The sequence below is a fragment of the Callorhinus ursinus genome, unplaced genomic scaffold (genome assembly GCF_003265705.2).
Source record: "Callorhinus ursinus isolate GAN/ISIS: 27379988/994484 unplaced genomic scaffold, GSC_fseal_2.0 scaffold85, whole genome shotgun sequence".
Classification (NCBI taxonomy): domain Eukaryota; kingdom Metazoa; phylum Chordata; class Mammalia; order Carnivora; family Otariidae; genus Callorhinus; species Callorhinus ursinus.
The window spans coordinates 674427-697796 of NW_027397147.1; the positions used below are offsets into that span (position 1 = coordinate 674427).

Genomic DNA, 23370 nt, shown 5'->3' on the forward strand with positions numbered 1-23370 from the left:
ATGCAGCACACTGCATCTACATTTCGAGAGGGATAAAATAACTGTGGGGATGGACTGAGTGGGTTTTAGGTTGCAAAAGAATATGTACATTTTTCATTGAGTCCCCTAGGGAATTCAGAAGGTGCTCAGCTATCAGCACACAAAACCCTAGACCTAGATGGGCAGCCCTTCCACAAGAAAAGAGTTTTTTAGCTAACTCTGCATCTCTCTGAGCAGTGACCCGTTTCACTAGGGCTACTTGACTGGTAAGGGTATTTTCTTTGGCCTCCCTTGTTTATCTATGACACCTCCTACTAGGACTAAACTGGCATCCTGGTTGTTTTGTTAGATCGTACCTGATGTAGTCCTCCGGTACAGTGACCCATCTCTCGTCTTTGTGTTTTTCCTGTGCTTTGTCATCGCCTCTATATCCTTCGGCTTTCTGATTTCCACATTCTTCAATACAGGTGAGTCTAAGACTCCTCCCTTGACAGATTCTCAGCATTTCTGTTGACTTTAAAGAGGATTTCATTTGGGAGCTCATTCTAAACTTCAACTGCCACCTCATATCCAGCCTCTGCTTATTACATTTTAACAAGAAAAACAGATATCATATGCATGTAAAATGATTTGAGAAGAAGGGCAAAGATCAGGAAACCAATACAGCAGAGGATGCCTGTAAAAAGAGGATAAAAACCGACATAAGGTCACATGTGACAATAAGGTGTCAACTAAAATAGGGTCATATGGAAATATTCATTCATTCACTCACTTGCTCTTTAAAGTCTTTGACTCACTCATCACATGCCTGGAACCATGTTGAATATGCAAAAATCACATGAGAGTCGACTTCCTACCCTTTGTGTTCTCACATATGAGAGGAATATGTGACTGGATAAATTCAGACTAGGCTAAGTTAGGAAATTTGTACAATTACTTCTCCAGTGGTCATTTTCTGTTATAATTTATTAAAAAAAATAAGTATATCTTCTTTTTCAGACAACAAATATTCACCATTACACTTTTATATCTTTCATATATGCTGAATAATTAGAGTATTACCTTCTCTTGGTCATTTAAGGTACAAGTACTATAAAACAAATTGCTTTATGGTAAAATTTACATTTCATAGGTATTTTTATTGTTTTCAGCAATAACACTGCTACCAGTTGGTTGGTTCGTACAAAGTAGAGAGTCATACCTACCATCTATCATGAAGTCTAGTAAAACTATGAGTGCAGAGAATCATTCTGTCAAAGTCAGGCTGAAGGTGATTTGCTGAAGAGCAGGGTAAAGTGTACAAATGCCAAGGAGCTCATTGGCCAAAACAACTATGATACTGATTAAATATTTAAAAACATTCCTTCTGTTTATAAACATTGCCGAGGTGACACAAAGTCCAAAATTAGGTGGGAGGTGATTGAAAGCCAAAGATAGCTTTTGTGTTGGGATTTTCTGTTGAGCACCAGAGATTTTGGTGTTTTCTTCCGACAGCAATTCAGGGAGCTAAGGTAAGTCTGGAGAACCTGCCAAAGATGGACTATTTAAGAGGACACCTCAAATAAAGGTAAAATCTCAAAGAGCCTCTCTTGCTGTGCAGGTGAATGAGAAACCAAGGTGCCACACAGAAGGAACAGCAAATTCTTGCTTTGCTTAAATTCACCAGGGTATTAAGATTGTGGTTTATGTGAGAAGGACATCAGTGAATGCAATCAGCAGATAACAATTCCAAGTTTTAATAGCAGAAGATTAGTGAGTTATATAAAATTTTATATTTTGGAAGTTATGGAAGTGCTTCTTTTTTTTTTTTTTTAAGATTTTATTTGACAGAGACACAGCGAGAGTGGAAACACAAGCAAGGGGAGTGGGAGAGGTAGAAGCAGGCCTCCTGCTGACCAGGGACCCCGATGCGGGGCTCGATCCCAGGACCCTGGGAACATGACCTGAGCCCAAGGCAGCCCCTTAACGACTGAGCCACCCAGGGGCCCCTATGGACGTGCTTCTTTATCCCTTTTGCCATCTACTTACATATCTGAAGTTTTTTGGTTGTTTGTTTTTTTGTGATTCCTGTTTTAGTTGTCTTTTTGACTAAATAAAACTACAGGTATTCTGTAGGGAATGATCTATATATGAAGTGGTATCATTCTATTATTTTTCTACTGATGCTTTTCCATATCTTTTTTTAAATTATAAGTCCTTTAAGTTTTAACGGCATGAATAGATAACAAATGCAAGAGTGTATATACGGTGTACATAATAATAAAATGAACACCCAGGTGCTCACCCAAGTAGTCAACATACCACATTGGAAAACAGAAATTGCTAGGATCTAAGGAATACTTTGAGTGCTCCTTTCTGATAATAACCACTATTCTGATTGACTTTTTTTTTTCAGCTTTTTCACTTATATATCTATCACTAGCTAATGTATCGCTTCGTTTTATTAATGAAATTACACCATATGATTTGGATGCAACATGGTGTTATCTATATGGTTGTGATTTCATTTTTACTGCCATATAGTGTTCTCTTGTACAGTTAACAGTTTTACACATGATAGGTATTTGGGTTGTTTCTGGTTAGTTATTGTTAGGAATAATATTGATGTGAACATTCTTGTATATCAGCTGGTAGAGATGTACAAGATTTTTTCTGGGACACATAATTAGGAGTGGAATTTCTTACTCAGGTAGGATATGTGAGCATGTTACCTTACTAGGTCATGTCAAACTGTTTCCAAAGTGGTACAATTTCAAATTCCTCCTAGCAGTAGATAAGTATCTCTATTGTTTCAGACTTTTAAAATTTGTATCAAATTTTGAGGTGTGAAAGGTATCTCATAGTACTTTTATTTGTAATTTCCTGGTAATTATTGATGCTGATCATATTTTTAGGTTAATAAGAACCATGTGTGTTTTTCTTTATAAAATGCCTGTTTACATCTTTTGACCACATATTTTTACAGCTTTATAAAAGTATAATATATATACCATAAAATTCACCCACTAGTAAATTTTTCAAGTTATGTAGCCATCACCAAATATCATTTTAGAAATTTTCCATCACTCCTAAAATTTCCTTTAAGCTAATTTTCAGTCAGTCCTCATTCTTATCTCTCTGGTACAAGGCAACAACTTATCTGCTTTCTCTCTACGTAAATTTGGCTTATCTAGACATTTGGTGTATATGGATAAAGTATGAAGTCTTTTCTTCTTCTAAAATATCTAGTCTAGTTTCTTTTACTTAACATAATGATTTTGAAATCCATTCATGTTTTAGCATGTATCAGTATTTCCTTTCTGTTAATTGCTGAATAATATTTCCTTACATGGATATACAACATTTTGTTTATCCATCCCAGGGTTAAAGGACATTTATATTGTTCACAATATTTTTGGCCATTATGAATAACACTGCTATGGCTATTTACATACAAGTCTTTATGTGGACATATGTTTTTGCTTCTCTTGGAAATGGGATTGTTGGATTATGAAGATAAATCTATATTTAACTTTTAAAGAACTTCCCCAATTTTTTCCAGTGTGATTATAAATTTTATATTTATCCCCACCAGCAGTGGATAAGGGTTCCTGTTTCACCACATCCTGGCCTTATATAATTTAATTGAATTTAAAATTCCAGTATAGTTAGTATACAGTGTTCTGTTAGTTTCAGGTGTACAATATAGTGATCAACATTTCCATACAATACACAGTGCTCATCACAACAAGTGTACTCCCTAATCCCCATCACCTATTTAACTCCTCCCCGCCCCAACCTCCCTTATGGTAACCATCAGTTTGCTCTCTCTAGTTAGTCTGTTTCTTGGTTTGCCTCTCTCTCTCTCTTTTTCCCTTAGCTCATTTGTTTTGTTTGTTTGTGTGTTTGTTTAAGTAGACTCCACCCTGGGCAGGTAGAGTTGGTTGCTTAACCACTGGGAGCCACCCAGGTGTCCCTCATTTGTTTTGTTTCTTAAGTCCACAAATGAGTGAAATCATACAGTATTTGACTTCCTCTGACTGACATACTTCATTTAGCATAATACTCTGTAGCTTGGAAGTTCCTCAGAAAGTTAAAAAAGAACTACCCTATGTCCCAGTAATTGCACTACTAGGTATTTACCCAAAGAATACAAAAATATTAATTCAAAAGGATATATGTACCCTGATGTTTATAGCAGCATTATTCTACAATAGCCAAGTTATGGAAACAGCCCAAACGTCCATTTACTGATGAATGGATAAAGAAGATGTGGTACACACACACACACACACACACACACACACACACACACACACACACAGGAATATTACTCAGCCATAAAAAGGAATGGAATCTTGGGGAGTGTTTTTAACACTCACACAGCACTGTCCCAGAGGATGACCTGACCTCATAATAACCTAATCATCCTTTAAAAAAAAAAAAAAAGGCCCTGTCTCTAAATACAGCACATTCTGAGGTACTGGAGGTTAGGGCTTCAACATGTGAATATTGGGGTGGTGGACACAATTCAACCTATAACACCTGGTATTCCTAGTAATTTATTTAATGTAAAACATTGCATATAAAAATTATAGAAATTATTTGAGTCTTTGGATAACTTTTTTTCCTGCGTAGAGGATTTACTTTTAAATCCATCAGTCATTTAGGTGTGGGGCTCTAGCACTCCTAGATGAGGGGTTTGATAATAATCCAATAAGGATTTGAGATGATTGAAAATGATCTGTTTCTGGTACACCTGTACATTAGATGTAGCCTTTCAGGGCCCTAAGTAAAAGTTCGAGGTATTAATTATGACATCTTTTCTTTAGCATGTCTTAATTCCTGTACGCCTTTGACACTGTCAAAAACTCTGCTCAGTCCCTCAGATTCTAAGCCATAGTTTAGGTTTTACAAATGCTTCAAGGTGAAAATTAGCACCAAATTTTAGACTTAACCTCTCTTGAGTTCTCTTCTTACCCTGATTTTGACCCTATAAATTGTCCTTGCCTGGTAGCTCTCTGTCACTTAACATACCTAAAAAGTAATACTCTAACATACAAATAAATAAATATACTTAAAAAATAATTTGTCTAGATTTTTCTGTCATTAAAAGAGTGGGTCTGAAATAATGCAATCCTCATGATACATAGCATCCTAATCCAGAGGCTTCTCTGTCACACTGACTTTTTTCTCTGTCTTTTTAATGTACTGTTTTATAAAGTATTATTTATAAATAGGTGTTCAAAGTATCATAAATAAGACTGGAAACATATTGTCAACTTTTTCAGTTTTCATCTTCCAAAATTCCAAAATAAATGTAAACCGTGTAGGTGTATTCATATGATGTGATTAGTGGTGGTGTAATCTAGAGATTGCTAGGCTGAGTAGTCACGAATAAAAATGAAAAATGTTTTCATAAACATAAGGGCAAATCCTTTTTTAGATGAGTAAATATCCACAATCATAGCATTAGAAGGAGGATCAATTCCAGAAAAGTTTGTTCTCTGTACCATTTATTCATTCATTTAAGCAAAAATATTTATTGAGCACCTGTCTATGTTCAGCACTGTTCTTCTAGATGCTCGTGATATGGTGGTGACCAAGACAGTTTCCCTTCTTTGTAGGGTCTACATTTTAGAGCTCTTTTGTAATAAGATGAGGATATTTCTACATCAAGCTTTTGTAGTTTTGAACTAACTCTGTATTTTCCTTCTTACTTTTCAGCTACTTTGGCTGTTTCTGTTGGAGGTTTCCTCTATTTTGTCACCTTCTTTCCATACGTATTCGTGAGCACCATGTATACACAGATGGCCCTCACCGAGAAGCTGGCTTTCTGTGTCTTTTCGAATGTTGCAGTAGCTTTGGGGGTTGATTTTATAAGCAAGATGGAAATGAAGCGTGAGTCTTTCCTTTGAAAAATTGACTTTGATGATTTGATTCTGAGGAAGAAAAGGCATATGATCTGGGGTTGCCAATGGAGTGGGTGGAACAGTGGGTGAGAGATGATTGTAGTGTTTCTTAAATATTTTTTTCTGGATTGTAGTATTTTTTTATCATAAAAGTGATACCTCTGTACTATATATAGTATATATATATATACACACAGTGTATATGTATACCTATGTACATGAATATATATATGCAAATATGTATGTATGTATCTATTTACATGTCTATATTGGTGGGCTCATCTTGGGGGGCAGTTTTGCCATGTAGGGGATATTGGCAATGCCTAGAGATATTTTTGGTTTTTGATTATCATGTCTAGTGGAAGACCACTACTGATATCTAGTGTGTAGAAGCCAGAGATGCTACTAAATATCTTACAAAATACAGGACATTCCCTGAAACAGAAGTATCTAGGTTCAAATGTCAGTAGTGTCAAAGTTGAGACACCCAGCTAATATCCATATTTTAACACTATATTTTAGAAATAATTCCCTATGGGGCGCCTGGGTGGCTCAGTCGTTAGGCGTCTGCCTTCGGCTCAGGTCATGATCCCGGGGTCCTGGGATCGAGTCCCACATCGGACTCCCTCCTCGGTGGGAAGCCTGCGTCTCCCTCTCCCACTCCTGCTGCTTGTGTTCCTGCTCTCGCTATCTCTCTCTGTCAGATAAATAAATAAAATCTTAAAAAAAAAAAGAAATAATGCCCTATGAGCTTACAGATACATCTTCATTAGTTTTTACAGATACATTGTATGGGTGTGGCAAAGTTCATTCAACCTATCTATGAGCATTTAGGAGCTTTATAGTATTTTTCAATTGAAATAAACCTGAAATGAATTATACATTTGTAGTTTTATGTTATTGGATTATGTGGCATAAGGGTAAATTACCATAAGTGGCCTGGAGTAGGGTTTTGATTACAAATTTAATTCTTCAATAGTTGTAGAAATATTCAGATTATCCATTTTCCTTGAATAAGCTTTAGTATCTTATATCTTGTATAGAATTTTTCTATTATATTTTAGTGGCCAAAATTCTGAACATAAAGTTGTTCTTCATATTCCTTTATTATCTTTTTTTCTGGGCCTTTTAAAATATTATTAAACTTTACATTCAATAAAATTACCCTTTTTGGGGGTGTACAATCCTGTGAGTCCCAACACATGTGTATATTAATTTAACCTCCACAGCAATCAGAAAACAGAACTGTTTCTTCCTAACAAAAAAATTCCCTTATGTTGCCCTTTCCCTTCAGCCCCTAACACCTAGCAATCATTGATCTGTTCCTCTTGGCAGTTTTGCCTTAAACCAAATCCATGCAAATGGAATTATACAGTTTTGACACTGGCTTCTTCCACTTAGCCTAAGACATTTGTTCTTCACCCACGCTGTTACCTGTATCAGTAGTTCAGTTCTGTATATTGGAAATAGTCAACTGATTAGGGATCCTAATTACATACGAAAACCCCCTCACCTTTGCTATATAACATGTGTCTGTTCTGTTTTTTTTTTTAAGGGAATATTTTATTTTTTTTAACGGTTTAGATATTTATTTATTTAAAAAAATTTTTTTAAAGATTTTATTTATTTGACAGAGAGAGAGCAAGAGAGGGAACACAAGCAGGGGGAGTGGGAGAGGGAGAAGCAGGCCTCCCGCCGAGCAGGGAGCCCAAGGCGGGGCTTGATCCCAGGATGCTGGGATCATGACCTGAGCCAAAGGCAGACGCCTAACGACTGAGCCACCCAGGCGCCCCTTATTTTTTAAATTTTATTATATGTTCTGTTTTTTTAAATAATTTATGTTTCTCTTCATTTGAGGTTGTATTTTCTCTTTCTCTTTTTTTTTAATATTCTCATCCTGGTGGGTATGAAGTGGTATGTTATCATGGCTTTGGTTTGTATTTCTCTAATGACTGATGATATTAAGCATCTTTTCATGTGCTTGTTGGACATTTGTACAACTTCTTTGAAGAAATATCTATGCAAGTCCTTTGCCTATTTTTAAATTGGGTTGTTTGTCTTGTGTTGTTAAGTAGTAAGAGTTCTTTATATATTCTAGATACAAGCCCTTTATTATATGATATTCTCTTCTATTCTGTAGGTTGTGTTTTTAACTCTCTTGATAGTTCCCTTTTATGCACAAAAGTTTTAAATTTTTATCACATCCAATTTATTATTTTATTGCTTGTGTTTTGGTGTCATATATTTGCCAAATCCAAAGTCATGAATATTTGCCTCCATGTTTTTTCTAAGAGTTTTTTTAAAAAAGTATTTGTGGCTATTTAGGTTTTTGATCCATTTTAAAAAGTTAATACTTGTATGTATTGTATGGGAAGAGTCCAACTTTATTTGTTTGCATGTGCATATCCAGTTATCTCAACATCACTTGTAGAAATTAGTCTTTTTTTGTTTTGTCTTGTTTTTTCTTAAAGATTTTATTTATTTATTTGACAGAGAGATACACAGTGAGAGAGGGAATACAAGCAGGGGGAGTGGGAGAGGGAGAAGCAGGCTTCCCGCAGAGCAGGGAGCCTAATGCAGTGCTCAATCCCAGGACCCTGGGATCATGACCTGAGCCGAAGACAGAAGGCAGAAGTGGTATGTTATCATGGCTTAATGACTGAGCCACCCAGGTGCCCCGAAATTAGTCTTTTTTAATCTAATGTAATTATCTTGGAGTCCTTACCAAAAGCTAGTAGCCATTACTCACAGTTGTGTTACTTTGATCTATATGTCTGTCTTTCACCAGTACCAGTTTGATTACTGTAGCTTGGTAGTACTGAAATCAGAAAGTGTGTTTTTCAGCTTAGTTCTTCTTTTATTAAGATTCTTTTGGCTATTCTGGTTCTCTTGAAGTTCCATGTAAATTTTTTAACAATTGGATTTTAACTTTTTATTTTATTTAAAAAAGTTTTTCTTTAAATTCTAGTTAGTTAACATACAGTATAATAGTTTCAGGTGTACAATATACTAATTCAACACTTGCATACAACAGCTGGTGCTCATCAAAGCAAGTGCCCTCCTTAATCCCCATCACCTGTTTAACCCATCCCTCCCACCTACCTCCCCTCTGATAACCATCAGTTTGTTCTTTATAGTTAAAAGTCAGTTTCTTGGTTTGCCTCTCTCTCTCTTTTTCTTTATACTTGTTGTTCTGTTTCTTAAATTCCACATAGTGAAATCATGTGGTATTTGTCTTTCTCTGACTGACTTATTTTGCTTAGCATAATACTCTATCTCCATCCACATCATTGCAAATGGCAAGATTTCATTATTTTCTATGACTGAGTAAGATTCCATTGTATATATATATACCACATCTTCTTTTTCCATTCATCAATTGGTGGACACTTGGGCTCTTTCCATAATCTGGCTATTGTGAATAATTCTGCCATAAACATAGAGGTACATGTATCTTTTGAAGTTGCATATATAATTATAGTTCAGGGGCACCTGGGTGGCTCCATTGGTTAAGCATCTGACTTGTGATTTGGGCTGAGGTCATGATTTCAGGGTCATAAGATTGAGTCCCCTGTCTGGCTGCATGCTCAGCGTGGAGTCCGCTTGTGATTTTTCTCTCCCTCTCCCTCTGCCCCTCTCCCTGCTCATGCTTTCTCTTTCTACTCTCTTTCAAAAATAAATAATAAATAAATAATAAATAAATCTTAAAAAAATTTATGGTTCAGCTTTTTCATTTCTCAAAGGGCTGTTGAGATGTTAATAAGTGTTGTCTTGAATCTATAGATTGCTTTGGGTACTATTGCCATCTTAATAATTAGACTTCTAATTTATGAACACAGGAAGTTTTCCCACTTATTTAAGTCTTCTTTAATTTCTTTCAGTGATATTTTGTAATAGCATACAAGTCTTGCAGCTCTTGTTTAAATTTATTCATAAGCATTTCATTCTGTTGATGCTGTTGTAAATGGAATTATCTTAAAATCCTTTTTAGTTGTTCATTACTAGTAGATGTACTACTGATTATTGTACGTTGACCTTGTATCCTGCAACTTTGCTGAATTCTTTTATTAGCTTTAACATTCTTTTTGGCAGAGTCTTTAAGATTTTCTATACATGATTATATCATCTGTGAGTAAGAATAGTTTTAGTTCTTCCTACCTAATTTGCCTTATCTCTTTATCTTGCTTAATTTCTATGGATATAACTTTACATATGTACAGTGTTGAATAGAAGTGGGAAAGTGAACATGTTTATTTTGTTCCTGGTCTTCTGAAGAAAGCTTTCTGTCTTTTACCTTTGATTATTATTTTAGTTGTGGGTTTTTCATAGGTGACCTTTATCCAATTAAGAAAGTGCTTTCTCTTTCCATTTTTAAATGTTTTGTTATTATTATGAAAGAGTATTGATATTGTCAACTATCTTTCTGCATCAATTGAAATGAACATGTAACTTTATTTTCCTTCTTTTTTCCCAGCTTTATTGAGGTATGGCTCATAAAAAATGTATATATTTAGGTTTTGCAGTGTGATTTTTTTAAAGGTATGCAGTGATACAAGATAATTTAATATACAACATATATACTGTGAAATGGTGATCACAATCAAGTTAACACATCCATTACTTTAGATACTATTTGTGTGTGTGTTTGTGTGGTGACAACATTTAAGGTCAATTTCTTAGCAAATTTCAAGTATACAACAAATTATTATTAACTGTAATTACCATGTTGTACATCAGATCCACAGAATTTATTCATCTAATAACTGAAAGCTTATTGACTAACATCTCCCAATTTTTCCCAACCCACAGTCCCTGGAAATCATTCTTTTACTCTCTGGTTCCATGAGCTTTTTAGATAAAATATATAAGTGAGATCATACATTATTTGTCTTTCTGTGTCTGGCTAGTTTCACTTAGCATAGTGTCTTCCAGATTCATCCATGTTGTTGCAAATATCAGGATTTCCTTCTTTTTTATGGTCAAATAATATTCCAGTATTGTGTGTGCGTGTGTGTGTGTGTGTCTGTGTGTGTGTATACACACAGTTGACCCTTGAACAATATGGGGGTTAGGGCACTGACTGCCCATATAGTTGAAAATCTGTATATAACTTTTGACTCCCTAAAAACTTAGTATAGTCTAGTGTTGGCTGGAAGTCTTACCAATAACATAAACAGTTGCTTAATTCATATTTTGTATGTTATATGTATTATATACTATATAAAAATAAGCTCAAAAAAGAAAATGTTATCAAGAAAATCATAAGGAAGACAAAATACATTTACAGTATTGTACATATATATTTTTTAAGATTTTATTTTTATTAATTTAATTATTTATCTGAGAGAGAGTGAGAGAGAGAGAGCATGCACCGGAGGAGGGGGCAGAAGAAGAGGGAGAGAGAGAATCTCTCAATCAGACTCTGCGCTGAGTTCAGAGCCTAACATGGGGCTCAATCTCACAACCTTGAGATCATGACATCAGCCTAAACCAAGAGTCAGACACTTAACTGACTGGGCCACCCAGGTGCCCCTGTACATATATTTATTGGGAAAAAAAATCATGTATAATTGGACCCACAGTTCAAACCCATGTTGTTCGTGGGTCAACTGTGTATTATATCACATAGTTTCTTGGATAATGGAATGGGTATTTTCTTTATCCATTCATCTGTTGATGGATACTTAGGTTGTTTTCATACCTCAGCTGTTTGAATAACGGTGCAGTGAATTTGGGGGTACAGCTATCTTTTCAAGATCCTGCTTGCATTTCTTTTTTTTTTCTGTTTTCATTTCTTTTGGATATATACCTAGGAGAGGGGTTGCTGGATCATATGTTTTAAATTTTTGAGGAACCTCCATACTGTTTTCTATAGTGGCTGTACCAGTTTATAATCCCATTAACAGTGCATCTAGGTCAAGAAAAGAATCTGTAGGAAAGGGAGGTTATTTTAACATAAACAGTAAAATGGACTAAAATGGAAAGTTTGTCTACATTAAACTTAGAGTGCAATTCAAATATCTTGATATAATTAAACCATGTAAGTAGGAACTAATAGTTCTATATACATTTCCATTATTTCCCTTGGGGCTCATTCTAAATGCAAGTGTACATAGTGTAAGAAAATACAGAGGCTGCTTCTCTGGTGTCATTGCCTAGTAAAAGAGTAAATAGCAACCACCAACAAAATAGTCTAAAAGCTGCCTCCAAAATTAACATGAAAGGGGTTTTCAGGGAAATCACTATATAGTATGTTTTGTCTTTCACTATATGTTTAACCGCCAAATTCAAAAGGAGTTCATATACAATACAAAATTTTAAAAGAACCCACAAAAACACCCCCAGAAAAACCCAAACTACCCTATAACACACAAATCTAACAAAGTATGTATGGTCAGAGATTCCATAAAGTGTTTATAGATGTTACTTATCTTCTGTTTTTAGTATCTAAAGTGTTTCGAGAGGCCATTGCTTAGTGTATACATTTTTTAAAAATATTTTATTTATTTATTTGACAGAGAGAGACACAGCGAAAGAGGGAACACAAGCAGGGGGAGTGGGAGAGGGAGAAGCAGGCTTCCCATGGAGCAGGGAACCTGATGCGGGGCTCGATCCCAGGACCCTGGAATCATGACCTGAGCCGAAGGCAGACACTTAACGACTGAGCCACCCAGGCGCCCCTACTGTATACATTTTGATCTATACAGATAGTATAGTATTAATAAGAAATCCTGTATTCAATTCAATTCAAATTGGATTTTGCAAGTTAGTAACTTAAGTGCTTTGACAAAGTTATAAAAAGTGCATTTTCTTATTTTCTATTTTCATACAATGTAATTTTTTTCATATTTATATCTTTTAAAAGTTAAAATCAGCCAAATGTTAAGCAATATGTACACTAAAAGTTTGGGTGGTAGTTTGTATTTTAAGAGAAACAATTTCCTTATGATTTGCCTCAAGTAAGTAGCATTACCAGCTAATAATAAAAACTGAGAAAAGCACATTCAAAATACTGATTTAATTTGGCAGCAAATGGTTATTCTTTGGAGACTAATGAAGGTAGACATGACCCATCAAGATGAAGTGGGCTCTTTGAAATACTCAATAGTCTACATAAATTTTTTAAAAATATTTTTAAAGAAGCATCTGTAGCCACTGATAACAAGGCAATACCTAGTTTATGATGACTTGAAGCAAAACAAATGCTCATAAGGAAAAAAGAGCTGTGTTTTAATATTATCTAAATTTACTTTTAATATTATCTAAATAGCCCAGTAACGTTTTCCTTTCAGTACAATACTCTTTCTGTATAAGGCAGTTCCTGGGAGCCAGACAGTTTAGATAATGAGGGAGTTAAGTTAGGGAGTAATTGCTTGCAGTTTATTTTTTTAAAAAGATTTTGTCAGAGAGAGAGCATGAGCACAAGAAGGGAGAGCGGCAGGCAGAGGGAAAAGCAGACTCCTTGCTGAGCAGGGAGCCCGATGTGGGACTCGATCCCGGGACTCTGGGATCATGACCTGAGGTAAAGGCAGATGCTTAACCGCCTGAGTCACCCAGGCCTCCCTACTTGCAGTTTAAACAGCAACTTTTTGCTTCCCACTCAGTGAGCTCTTATTTATGTCTAACAAAAAAAGCAGTTCTTAAAAAGGTACCATTTCTGATTTCTTCATTATATGTAACCTTTGTAAACGAATCGTGTAAAACTATAAAATTAGCAAATGTCTTGAAATCTGTACATAAAACATACATTATCTCTAATTTCAAATTCATGTATTTGTGTAGCACTCAACCTTTACAAAGAAAAGCGGCTCCAAAGATAGTCTTATACACAGGAAACTGTTCCTTTTTCACTTTGTATCCACCTCACACCCTGATTTTAATTGTCTTGGTCATGGACCTTTCCAAGAAGAGATTTTATATTTCAGTACCGTAGCTGGTTGTCAGAAAACCCTGCTTTCCTCTGTTGAAGGAGTTAGGTCCTTCTGATGTTGGTGTATGCCTTCTAATATTTTCACAGCTTCAGGAAGCATGTCCTCTGGTTCCCTGTCTTCATGTTCATTTAAAGCTGCTGCCATTGAAAGGTTTGTGGAGCAAGAATTGGAAGTCTCTTTAGTTTGGGTGTACTTGATCCAAGTTGGATGAATATGGCCAGTGCTTTCTTTCTTTGTCATCTGACTCCCATACCCGTACTTGGAGGTCTGTATAGGCTCTGTTTAGAGGTCTGCAGCTTCTCATTCAGCTGGTCACTTCTCAGTGCTGTGACTGGAACTTTCCCCTGTTACTCCATAGGCTGTAGTTAGCTGTGGCTTCTCAGACATCTCTCTCCCGCCTTCCTGTCCATCATTGTCGCTGACACACCAAGGACTCTGGCATTTCTCTTTTATTCTTTCTTAGAATTTCCATCTCTCTGCATGGTGTATACTTCTTCCATTAAAGAACTTACCATGTTAATCACAGTTTTTTAAAATTCCTGGTCTGATAATCCTCACATCTTTGTCTTATCAAAGTCTAATTCGGATGCTTGTTCACTCTCTTCAAACTGTGTTCTTTGCCCTTCAGTATGCCTTGTGATTTTTTGTCAACAGATGGGTATGAGGGGCACCTGGGTGGCTCATTTAGGTGTCCAACTCTTGATTTCAGCTCCGGTCATGATCTTGGGGTCCTGAGATTGAGCTCCCTGTCAGGCTCCATGCTTGGCAGGGAGTCTGCTTGGGATTCTCTCTCTCCCTCTCCCTCTGCCCTTCCCGCTTGTGTTCTTTCTTTCTTTCTCTCGCAAATAAAATTAAACAAACAAATAAATAAAATCTTTAAAAAAAAAAAGGTGGATATGAGGTATTGGGTAAATGGAACCACAGTAAATAGGCCTTTAGTGATGGAGAGGTAAGGTGCGTAGTCCTATGACTAAGCCTCAGTCACTTGATAAGCTTGTACCCTTGGGCTCCCATCAGTGCTTCTCAGTTTTTTGCCCTGCTTAGATGGGACAGGGTGGCTAGAGGGGGCTAGAGTTAGGTATTTCGCTTCCCCTAGGTAAGTTAGGGTCTGGTAAAATAGTCTCTCATGAAGGAATGCCTGATTAGGAACGGAATGCACAGGCACATTTCAAAATGGCTTTTTCCTTCTCCCTCCTAGTAGTATGAGGGGACTTCTCTCTGATATTCACTGTGAAGAACTGGCAGGGCTCCTGAAGGTAAAACTCACAAAAGCTTGGGGATTCCTCAATGACTTGATCCCCTAGAGTTTTTAACCCTCAGACTTGTCTACCCTGGGCCTTGACAATTCATCATAGTTCAGGTTTTCCTACTCCAGTTCTGGTTCCCTTGGAAGTTTCTGCTCGTGGTTTCTGTTTCATTAAATTCTCTGTGCCTGCCTGTCTGTCTCTCCAATTGTGGGGTCAGTGGTTTGCCCTGTGACCTCACGTCTCTGATAGATCTAAGAAGAATGGGTGATTTTCCAGTTTACCTTTTTATTTCTTGTTAGGATAGAGTGGTGACTTCTGAGCTCCTTACACACCAGACCAGAAACTAGAAGCCAAACCTTATTTTTATATTGATGAATGTATTTACAAATTTATATATCTTGCTGGTTATTTCAGTGGAGATTCACATGAAAGAGAATAGAGGAATAGGGCCACCATCCCAACCAGTAGGTCTGTTTATGGCTTTAAAGCTTACTTTATGGACTTTTTATGACTGTTTATTTTTGTCTCAGTCGCTACTAACTTTTAGTTGAGTTTGGCTGTAGGAAGAGGCAAGTTGTATCATTACTTACTTTATTATCCTCTCGGACAGTCTGAATTTCAAAGTATCAGCAAATATCAAATAGTACCTGTCTCCAGAGAATACCAGTGCATTCTTGTTGTTTAATGATGAAGCAGCTGGATAACTTTGTTCTAGTCACAATTGAGCACCTCAACTAACTGTCTGCTACTATGTTTCAGAGTATGGTGTCCAGTGGAATAACATGCTGTCACCAGTGAACCCAGATGATGACCTTAGTTTTGCTCATATTATGGGAATGCTTTTATTTGATGCTTTCTTGTTTGGCCTTATGACCTGGTATATAGATGCTGTCTTTCCAGGGAAGTATGGTGTGCCCAAGCCATGGTATTTCTTTGTGCAGGTAAGTTCTAACGATTCTATTATTGAGAGAAGCCCCAGTTCTTTTGTATTTAGTTTGTCAAACAGTGAACATTATTACCTTGAACACCTTCCCTGTTGTGCTCCTATCTTCTGATACTAATACAGTTTTTATTCTTTCTGAACTAAAGCCGTTACAAGTTAACGTTGTGCCATGTATAATAGAATCAAATGGCTTTTCTACAGAAAAAAAAAAAAACAAACCTCCATCTGAATGAATATGTGGTGGGGTCCTTAGATCCTAGTGAGGAGGAGATGAATTGTGTCTCATATCTGGTTTATCACCATCTGCTTTTTTCCATTATTAGCCCAAATTACTTAGAATCAAAGCCATAGCAAAGTGGAGAGCATCTCTCTCTTTTTTTCAGTCCCCTTCTTTATTGTTCTATGGTTCAAAGCAAGTGGTTCCCAAACTCTTGTCTCAGAAATCCTTTATACTCCTAAGAATTATTGAGCACCCCAAAGAGCTGTGGTTAATATGGGTTTTATCTATCAATATTAACCATATTTGGATATTAAAACAGAAATCTTAAAGATATTTATCAACTCGTTTAAATATATCACTAATAAACCCATTGCATGTTGAAGTCAACATTTTGGTGATAAATAGCTTTTTTTCAAAATTTAAAAATATTAGAAGAGTGGCCTGTTTTATATTTCTTTCAAATATCTTTTATATTTACTTAATAAAAGATGACTAAATTCTCATTGGAGAGTGTATATCTGGCTCTGCATTTAATCTTTTGCATGATGTGTTTTTGTTTAAAATATATGGAGAAAATACAGCCTCATGCAAATACGTAGTTGAAAAATGGAGGAGTATTTCAGTAGCCTTTTAAACAAATTTGGGTATTCTTTTGTACTTCACCAAAACTCAACTAATGGTAATTTTCCTGCAGTTAGTTGAAGTTTGGAATCTGAAAACACATTAACAAACATTTCTTATTCTGTTTCATAATAATATTCATTGGTGTATCCTGTGATTTGAATAGATCTTTAACCATGCATAAATGGTTAACATCATATTTTGGTTATTTGAAAAATATTGGTTCACTGCTACATACCTTCCAAGTGATGACACATTTCATCACACATTATCAAAGCATCACATTTATTAATATCAACATGATGTTATCATGATAGTTTTTAAAAATTGTAAATTTGTCACACAGTAGTGGATATCAGTTTTTCAAAATTCTAATTTTCACTTGAAAGTCCCAGTTTTATCATTAGCAGCAAATGTTGTCAGTTCTTTTCTTTGAAATAATAATACCTCTTCATTAAGTTTCAAGAAAATGTCTGCTAGATGTCCAGGTCTAAAGAAACATAATTTTTATGTCTGTCATTCTTTCCAAAAAAAGTGATAATCCATGAAACAAGTGGCTAGTTCACAACTCAAACAATGACACAAGTAATTTTCTCAGAGCTTCCATTATATTTTCATTTGCTATAGAGATGCTTTATTCGTATTTTCCATTTTATCACACAGACTATTTTAAAAATCACATTCAAGGAATGAGACTTAAGTGATTTTTACTTTTTCATAAAAGACACAATTAAGTGAAATAGATTTATGTACTTATTTATTTTATTTATTTATTTATTTATTTACTGTGTCTGGTGGTGAAGAAGATGGTGACTGTTTATTACAGTTTTATGCTACTAATTTGATTTATGTTAAAGCACCAGGCATTTTATTCAACATTGATTTTACACCACCAATGAAAATATCAATGCAGTAGAAAGACAAATGTATTTTTAAAAGTATTTTTATGGAAAAGAATTTTGAACTCAGACTCATTGAAAATGTGTTAGGAATCTCCAGGGATCTGGCTGTATATTGCATGACCAAATAAAGACACTTGACTTAGAGTGATAGAATGCTTTTCACTGAGCCGTTTTAAAGTAGATTTTATTTTGTCTTTCTTCTTGGACAGTGAGATTTTAAATAACAGGTTTTGTGCTTATTGTGTTGAAGTTCACATTCTAGGCCGTTTGCTTCCAAATTTTGTTTCAATTTATGTGCCTCAACCCATCTTGAAACCAAAGTGAAATGAGCCAAAGTGTTAAGAGCATTTCATTTTTCACTGATATAATGATGACTATGGTTTTGGTCTTTTCTTAGAAATCCTACTGGTTTGGTAAAGCTTTAAGCATTAAGAAGAAAGAAGATAAGCAAATTATTGATATAACTAGAAGTGACTATTTTGAAGATGAGCCTGTTGATTTGGCAGCTGGTATCAGGATTCAACATCTGTACAAGGTACTGTGTTTTCTTTTTTTAAGATTTTATAATTGAACATAATTAAAAAAATAAAAAATAAAACAATTTAAAAATGAAGATTTTGTTTATTTATTTGAGAGAGAGAAAGCAAGAGACAGCACAAGTGGGGAGGAGAGGGAGAAGCAGACTCTCCGAGGGGAGGGAGATCCTGCTGTGGGGCTCGATCCCAGGACCCTGGGATAATGACCTGAGCCAAAGGCAGACGCTTAACGACTGAACCACTCAGGCACCTCATGTACAAGGTACTGTTTTATGAGTCTATTTTTCCCAGTGCAGCTGAAAGTTAATTTATAGTGTATAGTAAATGTTCTCACTGGCCATGGCCCTAACCCTCACCATAAGATGTTAATAAAAGTTGTATTCAGCATATTAATTATTTAACAAAATGAAAATGAAAGATGTGCAAATAAAATAAAAATCCATATGTTTCTTTCTCATTTCTTCAGAATGGAATCCAGTTTTGTATTATGATAATGGTGTCTTTTACATTACTCCCACTATAAGAGCTAATGTCTAGCTGGAACTGTGATGGTTTGATGTGTAAATATTAATTTATGTTTACAGTTGTGGTTTTACTTATTCTACCAGTTATGCATTAGACTATTTGGCTGAATTCTTCTTTGTCCAAACTTTTGGTGAGGAGGTGTTCCTGGGTATATTAGTTTATTTGGAGCAATTAGGTGCCCCTATGTAGGCCTTTTAAAGTAATTACTGATAGAGGGGCACCTGGGTGACTCAGTTGGTTAAGCATCTGCCTTTGGCTCAGGTCATGATCCCAGGTTCTTGGGATCAAGCCCCCCATCAGGCTCCCTGCTCAGCAGGGAGTCTGCTTCTCCCTCTCCCACTGCCCCACCCTCCGCTCTTGTTCTCTGTGTGTGTCTCTCTCAAACAAATTTTAAAAATCTTTAAAAAAAAAAAAGTGGACTATTGATGTCTCCTACTGTTATTGTATTGCTGCCTATTTCTTCCTTCAGATATGTTGATATTTGCTTTATATATTTAGGTGGCCTGATGTTGGGTGCACATATACTTATAATTGCAATATCTCTGGTTGAATTGATCCTTCTATGTTTATATAATCACCCTCTTTGTTTTTTGTGACTGTTTTTGACTTAAAGTCTATTTTATCTGATAGAAGTATAGCCACCTCTTCTTTCTTTTGGTTACCATTTGTATGATATATATTTTTCTATCCCTTCACTTTCAGCCCATGTGTGTCCTTAAATATATGTGAATCTCTCATAGACAGGATTTAGTTGGGTCTTTTTTTTTTTTTTAAATCCATTCAGTCATTCCAGGTCTTTTGATTGGTGAGTTCAGTCCATTTACATTTAAAGTAACCCATTGATAAGTCAGGTTTTACTACTGCCACTTTGTTCTTTTCCGACTGTTTTATGATTCTCTTGTCCTCTCTTCTTTTGCTGTCTACTTTTTTTTTGGTTTGATGGATTTTTTTCGTAGTGATATGCTTTGTTTTTCTTTTCTTTTGTGTGCCTATTATAAGTTTTTCTTTGTTGTTACCATGAAGCTGCATTGAACCATATAATTATGACATCTATTTTAAGCTGATAACACCTTAACCTTAATTATATCCAACAGTTCTACAATTTTATTCTTTCTCCACACTTTTTTTTTATTGTTCTTTTTGTTTTTATTTTATTTTTAAGTAAACCCTACACCCACCGTGGGGCTCCATACTTTGTTTTTTTCTTTTTTAATTTTTTATTGTTATGTTAATCACCGTATATTACATAATTTGTTTTGGTGTAGTGTTCCATGATTCATTGTTTGTTCATAACACCCAGTGCTCCATGCAGAATGTGCCCTCCTCAATACCCATCACCAGGCTAACCCATCCCCCCACCCTCCTCCCCTCTAGAACCCTCAGTTTGTTTTTCAGAGTCCATCATCTCTCCTGGTTCGTCTCCCCTTCTGACTTACTCCCCTTCATTCTTCCTCTCCTGCTATCTTCTTCTTTTTCTTTTTTCTTAAAATATGTTGCGTTATTTGTTTCAGAAGTACAGATCTGTGATTCAACAGTCTTACACAATTCACAGCGCTCACCGTAGCACATATCTTCCCCAATGTCCATCACCCAGCCACCCCATCCCTCCCACCCACGACCACTTCAGCAACCCTCAGTTTGTTCCTGAGATTAAGAATTCCTCATATCAGTGAGGTCATATGATACATGTCTTTCTCTGATTGACTTACTTCACTCAGCATAACACCCTCCAAATCCATCCACGTCGTTGCAAATGGCAAGATCTCATTCCTTTTGATGGCTGCATAATATTCCATTGTGTATATATACCACCTCTTCTTTATCCATTCATCTGTCGATGGACATCTTGGCTCTTTCCACAGTTTGGCTAAGGTGGACATTGCTGCTATAAACATTGGGGTGCACGTACCCCATCGGGTCCCTACATTTGTATCTTTGGGGTAAATACCCAGTAGTGCAATTGCTGGATCGAATGGTAGCTCTAATTTCAACTGTTTGAGGAACCTCCATACTGTTTTCCAGAGGGGTTGCACCAGCTTGCATTCCCACCAACAGTGTAGGAGGGTTCCCCTTTCTCCACATCCCCGCCAACATCTGTCGTTTCCTGACTTGTTAATTTTAGCCATTCTGACTGGTGTGAGGTGGTATCTCATGGAGGTGTTGATTTGGATTTCCCTGATGCCGAGCGATGTTGAGCACTTTTTCATGTGCCTGTTGGCCATTTGGATGTCTTCTTTGGAAAAATGTCTGTTCATGTCTTCTGCCCATTTCTTGATTGGATTATTTGTTCTTTGGGTGTTGAGTTTGATAAGTTCTTTATAGAGTTTGGATACTAGCCCTTTATCTGATATGTCGTTTGCAAATATTTTCTCCCATTCTGTCGGTTGTCTTTTGGTTTTGTTGACTGTTTCTTTTGCTGTGCAAAAGCTTTTTATCTTGATGAAGTCCCAATAGTTCATTTTTGCCCTGGCTTCCTGTGCCTTTGCTGATGTTTCTAGGAAGAAGTTGCTGTGGCTGAGGTCGAAGAGGTTGCTACCTGTGTTCTCCTTTAGGATTTGGATGGACTCCTGTCTCACGTTTAGGTCTTTCAACCATTTGGAGTCTATTTTTGTGTGTGGTGTAAGGAAATGGTCCAGTTTCATTCTTCTGCATCTGGCTGTCCAATTTTCCCAACACCATTTGTTGAAGAGACTGTCTTTTCTCCACTGGACATTCTTTCCTGCTTTGTCAAAGATGACTTGACCGTAGAGTTGAGGGTCCATTTCTGGGCTCTCGATTCTGTTCCATTGATCTATGTGTCTGTTTTTGTGCCAGTACCATACTGTCTTGATGATGACAGCTTTGTAATACAACTGGAAGTCCGGAATTGTGATGCCGCCAGCTTTGCTTTTCTTTTTCAATATTCCTCTGGCTATTCGGGGTCTCTTCTGGTTCCATACAAATTTTAGGATTATTTGTTCCATTTCTTTGAAAAAAGTGGATGGTATTTTGATGGGGATTGCATTGAATGTGTAGATTGCTCTAGGTAGCATTGACATCTTCACAGTGTTGGTTCTTCCAATCCATGAGCATGGAACGTTTTTCCATTTCTTTGTGTCTTCTTCAATTTCTTTCATGAGTATTTTATAGTTTTCTGAGTACAGCTCCTTTGCCTCTTTGGTTAAATTTATTCCTAGGTATCTTATGGTTTTGGGTGCAATTGTGAATGGGATCGACTCCTTGATTTGTCTCTCTTCTGTCTTGTTGTTGGTGTATAGGAATGCCACTGATTTCTGTGCATTGATTTTATAGCCTGCTACTTGACTGAATTCCTATATGAGTTCTAGCAGTTTTGGGGTGGAGTCTTTTGGGTTTTCCACATAAAGTATCATATCATCTGCAAAGAGTGAGAGTTTGACTTCCTCTTTGCCGATTTGGATGCCTTTGATTTCTTTTTGTTGTCTGATTGCTGTGGCTAGGACTTCTAATACTATGTTGAATAGCAGTGGTGAGAGTGGACATCCCTGCCGCGTTCCTGACCTTAGGGGAAAAGCTCTCAGCTTTTCCCCATTGAGAATGATATTCGCTGTAGGTTTTTCGTAGATGGCTTTTATGATATTGAGGTATGTACCATCTATCCCTATACTCTGAAGAGTTTTGATCAAGAAAGGATGCTGTACTTTGTCAAATGCTTTTTCTGCATCTGTTGAGAGGATCATATCATTCTTGTTCTTTCTTTTGTTAATGTATTGTTTCACGTTGATTGATTTGCGGATGTTGAACCAGCCTTGCAGCCCAGGGATAAATCCCACTTGGTCGTGGTGAATAATCCTTTTAATGTACTGTTGGATCCTATTGGCTAGTATTTTGGTGAGAATTTTTGCATCCATGTTCATCACGGATATTGGTCTGTAATTCTCCTTTCTGATGGGATCTTTGTCTGGTTTTGGGATCAAGGTAATGGTGGCCTAATGAAATGAATTTGGAAGTTTTCCTTCCGTTTCTATTTTTTGGAACAGTTTCAGGAGAATAGGTATTAATTCTTCTTGAAATGTCTGATAGAATTCCCCTGGGAAGCCATCTGGCCCTGGGCTTTTGTTTCTTGGGAGATTTTTGATGACTGCTTCAATTTCCTTAGTGGTTCTGGTCTGTTCAGGTTTTCTATTTCTTCCTGGTTCAGTTTTGGTAGTTGATACATCTCTAGGAATGCACCCATTTCTTCCAGGTTATCTAATTTGCTGGCATAGAGTTGCTCATAATATGTTCTTATCATTGTTTGTATTTCTTTGGTGTTGGTTGTGATCTCTCCTCTTTCATTCATAATTTTGTTGATTTGGGTCATTTCTCTTTTCTTTTTGATCAGTCTGGCCAGGGATTTATCAATCTTGTTAATTCTTTCAAAGAAACAGCTCCTAGTTTCGTTGATCTGTTCTACTGCTCTTTTGGTTTCTATTTCATTGATTTCTGCTCTGATCTTTATGATTTCTCTTCTCCTGCTGCGTTTAGGCTTTATTTGCTGTTCTTTCTCCAGCTCCTTTAGGTGTAGGGTTAGGTTGTGTATTTGAGACCTTTCTCAAGAAACAAGAAAGGTCTCAA

At 36.3% G+C, this 23370-nt stretch overlaps 1 protein-coding gene across 1 annotated transcript in view; it reads left to right on the forward strand.

The window, feature by feature from the left end:
• The window catches only part of LOC112811382 (phospholipid-transporting ATPase ABCA3-like), a 162571-nt gene that overhangs the window by 42263 nt on the left and 96938 nt on the right, over positions 1 to 23370 (forward strand). Inside the window, exons 8-11 of the mRNA XM_025855445.2 lie at positions 329 to 446; positions 5686 to 5859; positions 15808 to 15989; positions 18132 to 18269. Of these exons, the coding sequence (XP_025711230.2) occupies positions 329 to 446; positions 5686 to 5859; positions 15808 to 15989; positions 18132 to 18269 (612 nt within the window). The remainder of the gene's footprint in view (positions 1 to 328; positions 447 to 5685; positions 5860 to 15807; positions 15990 to 18131; positions 18270 to 23370) is intronic.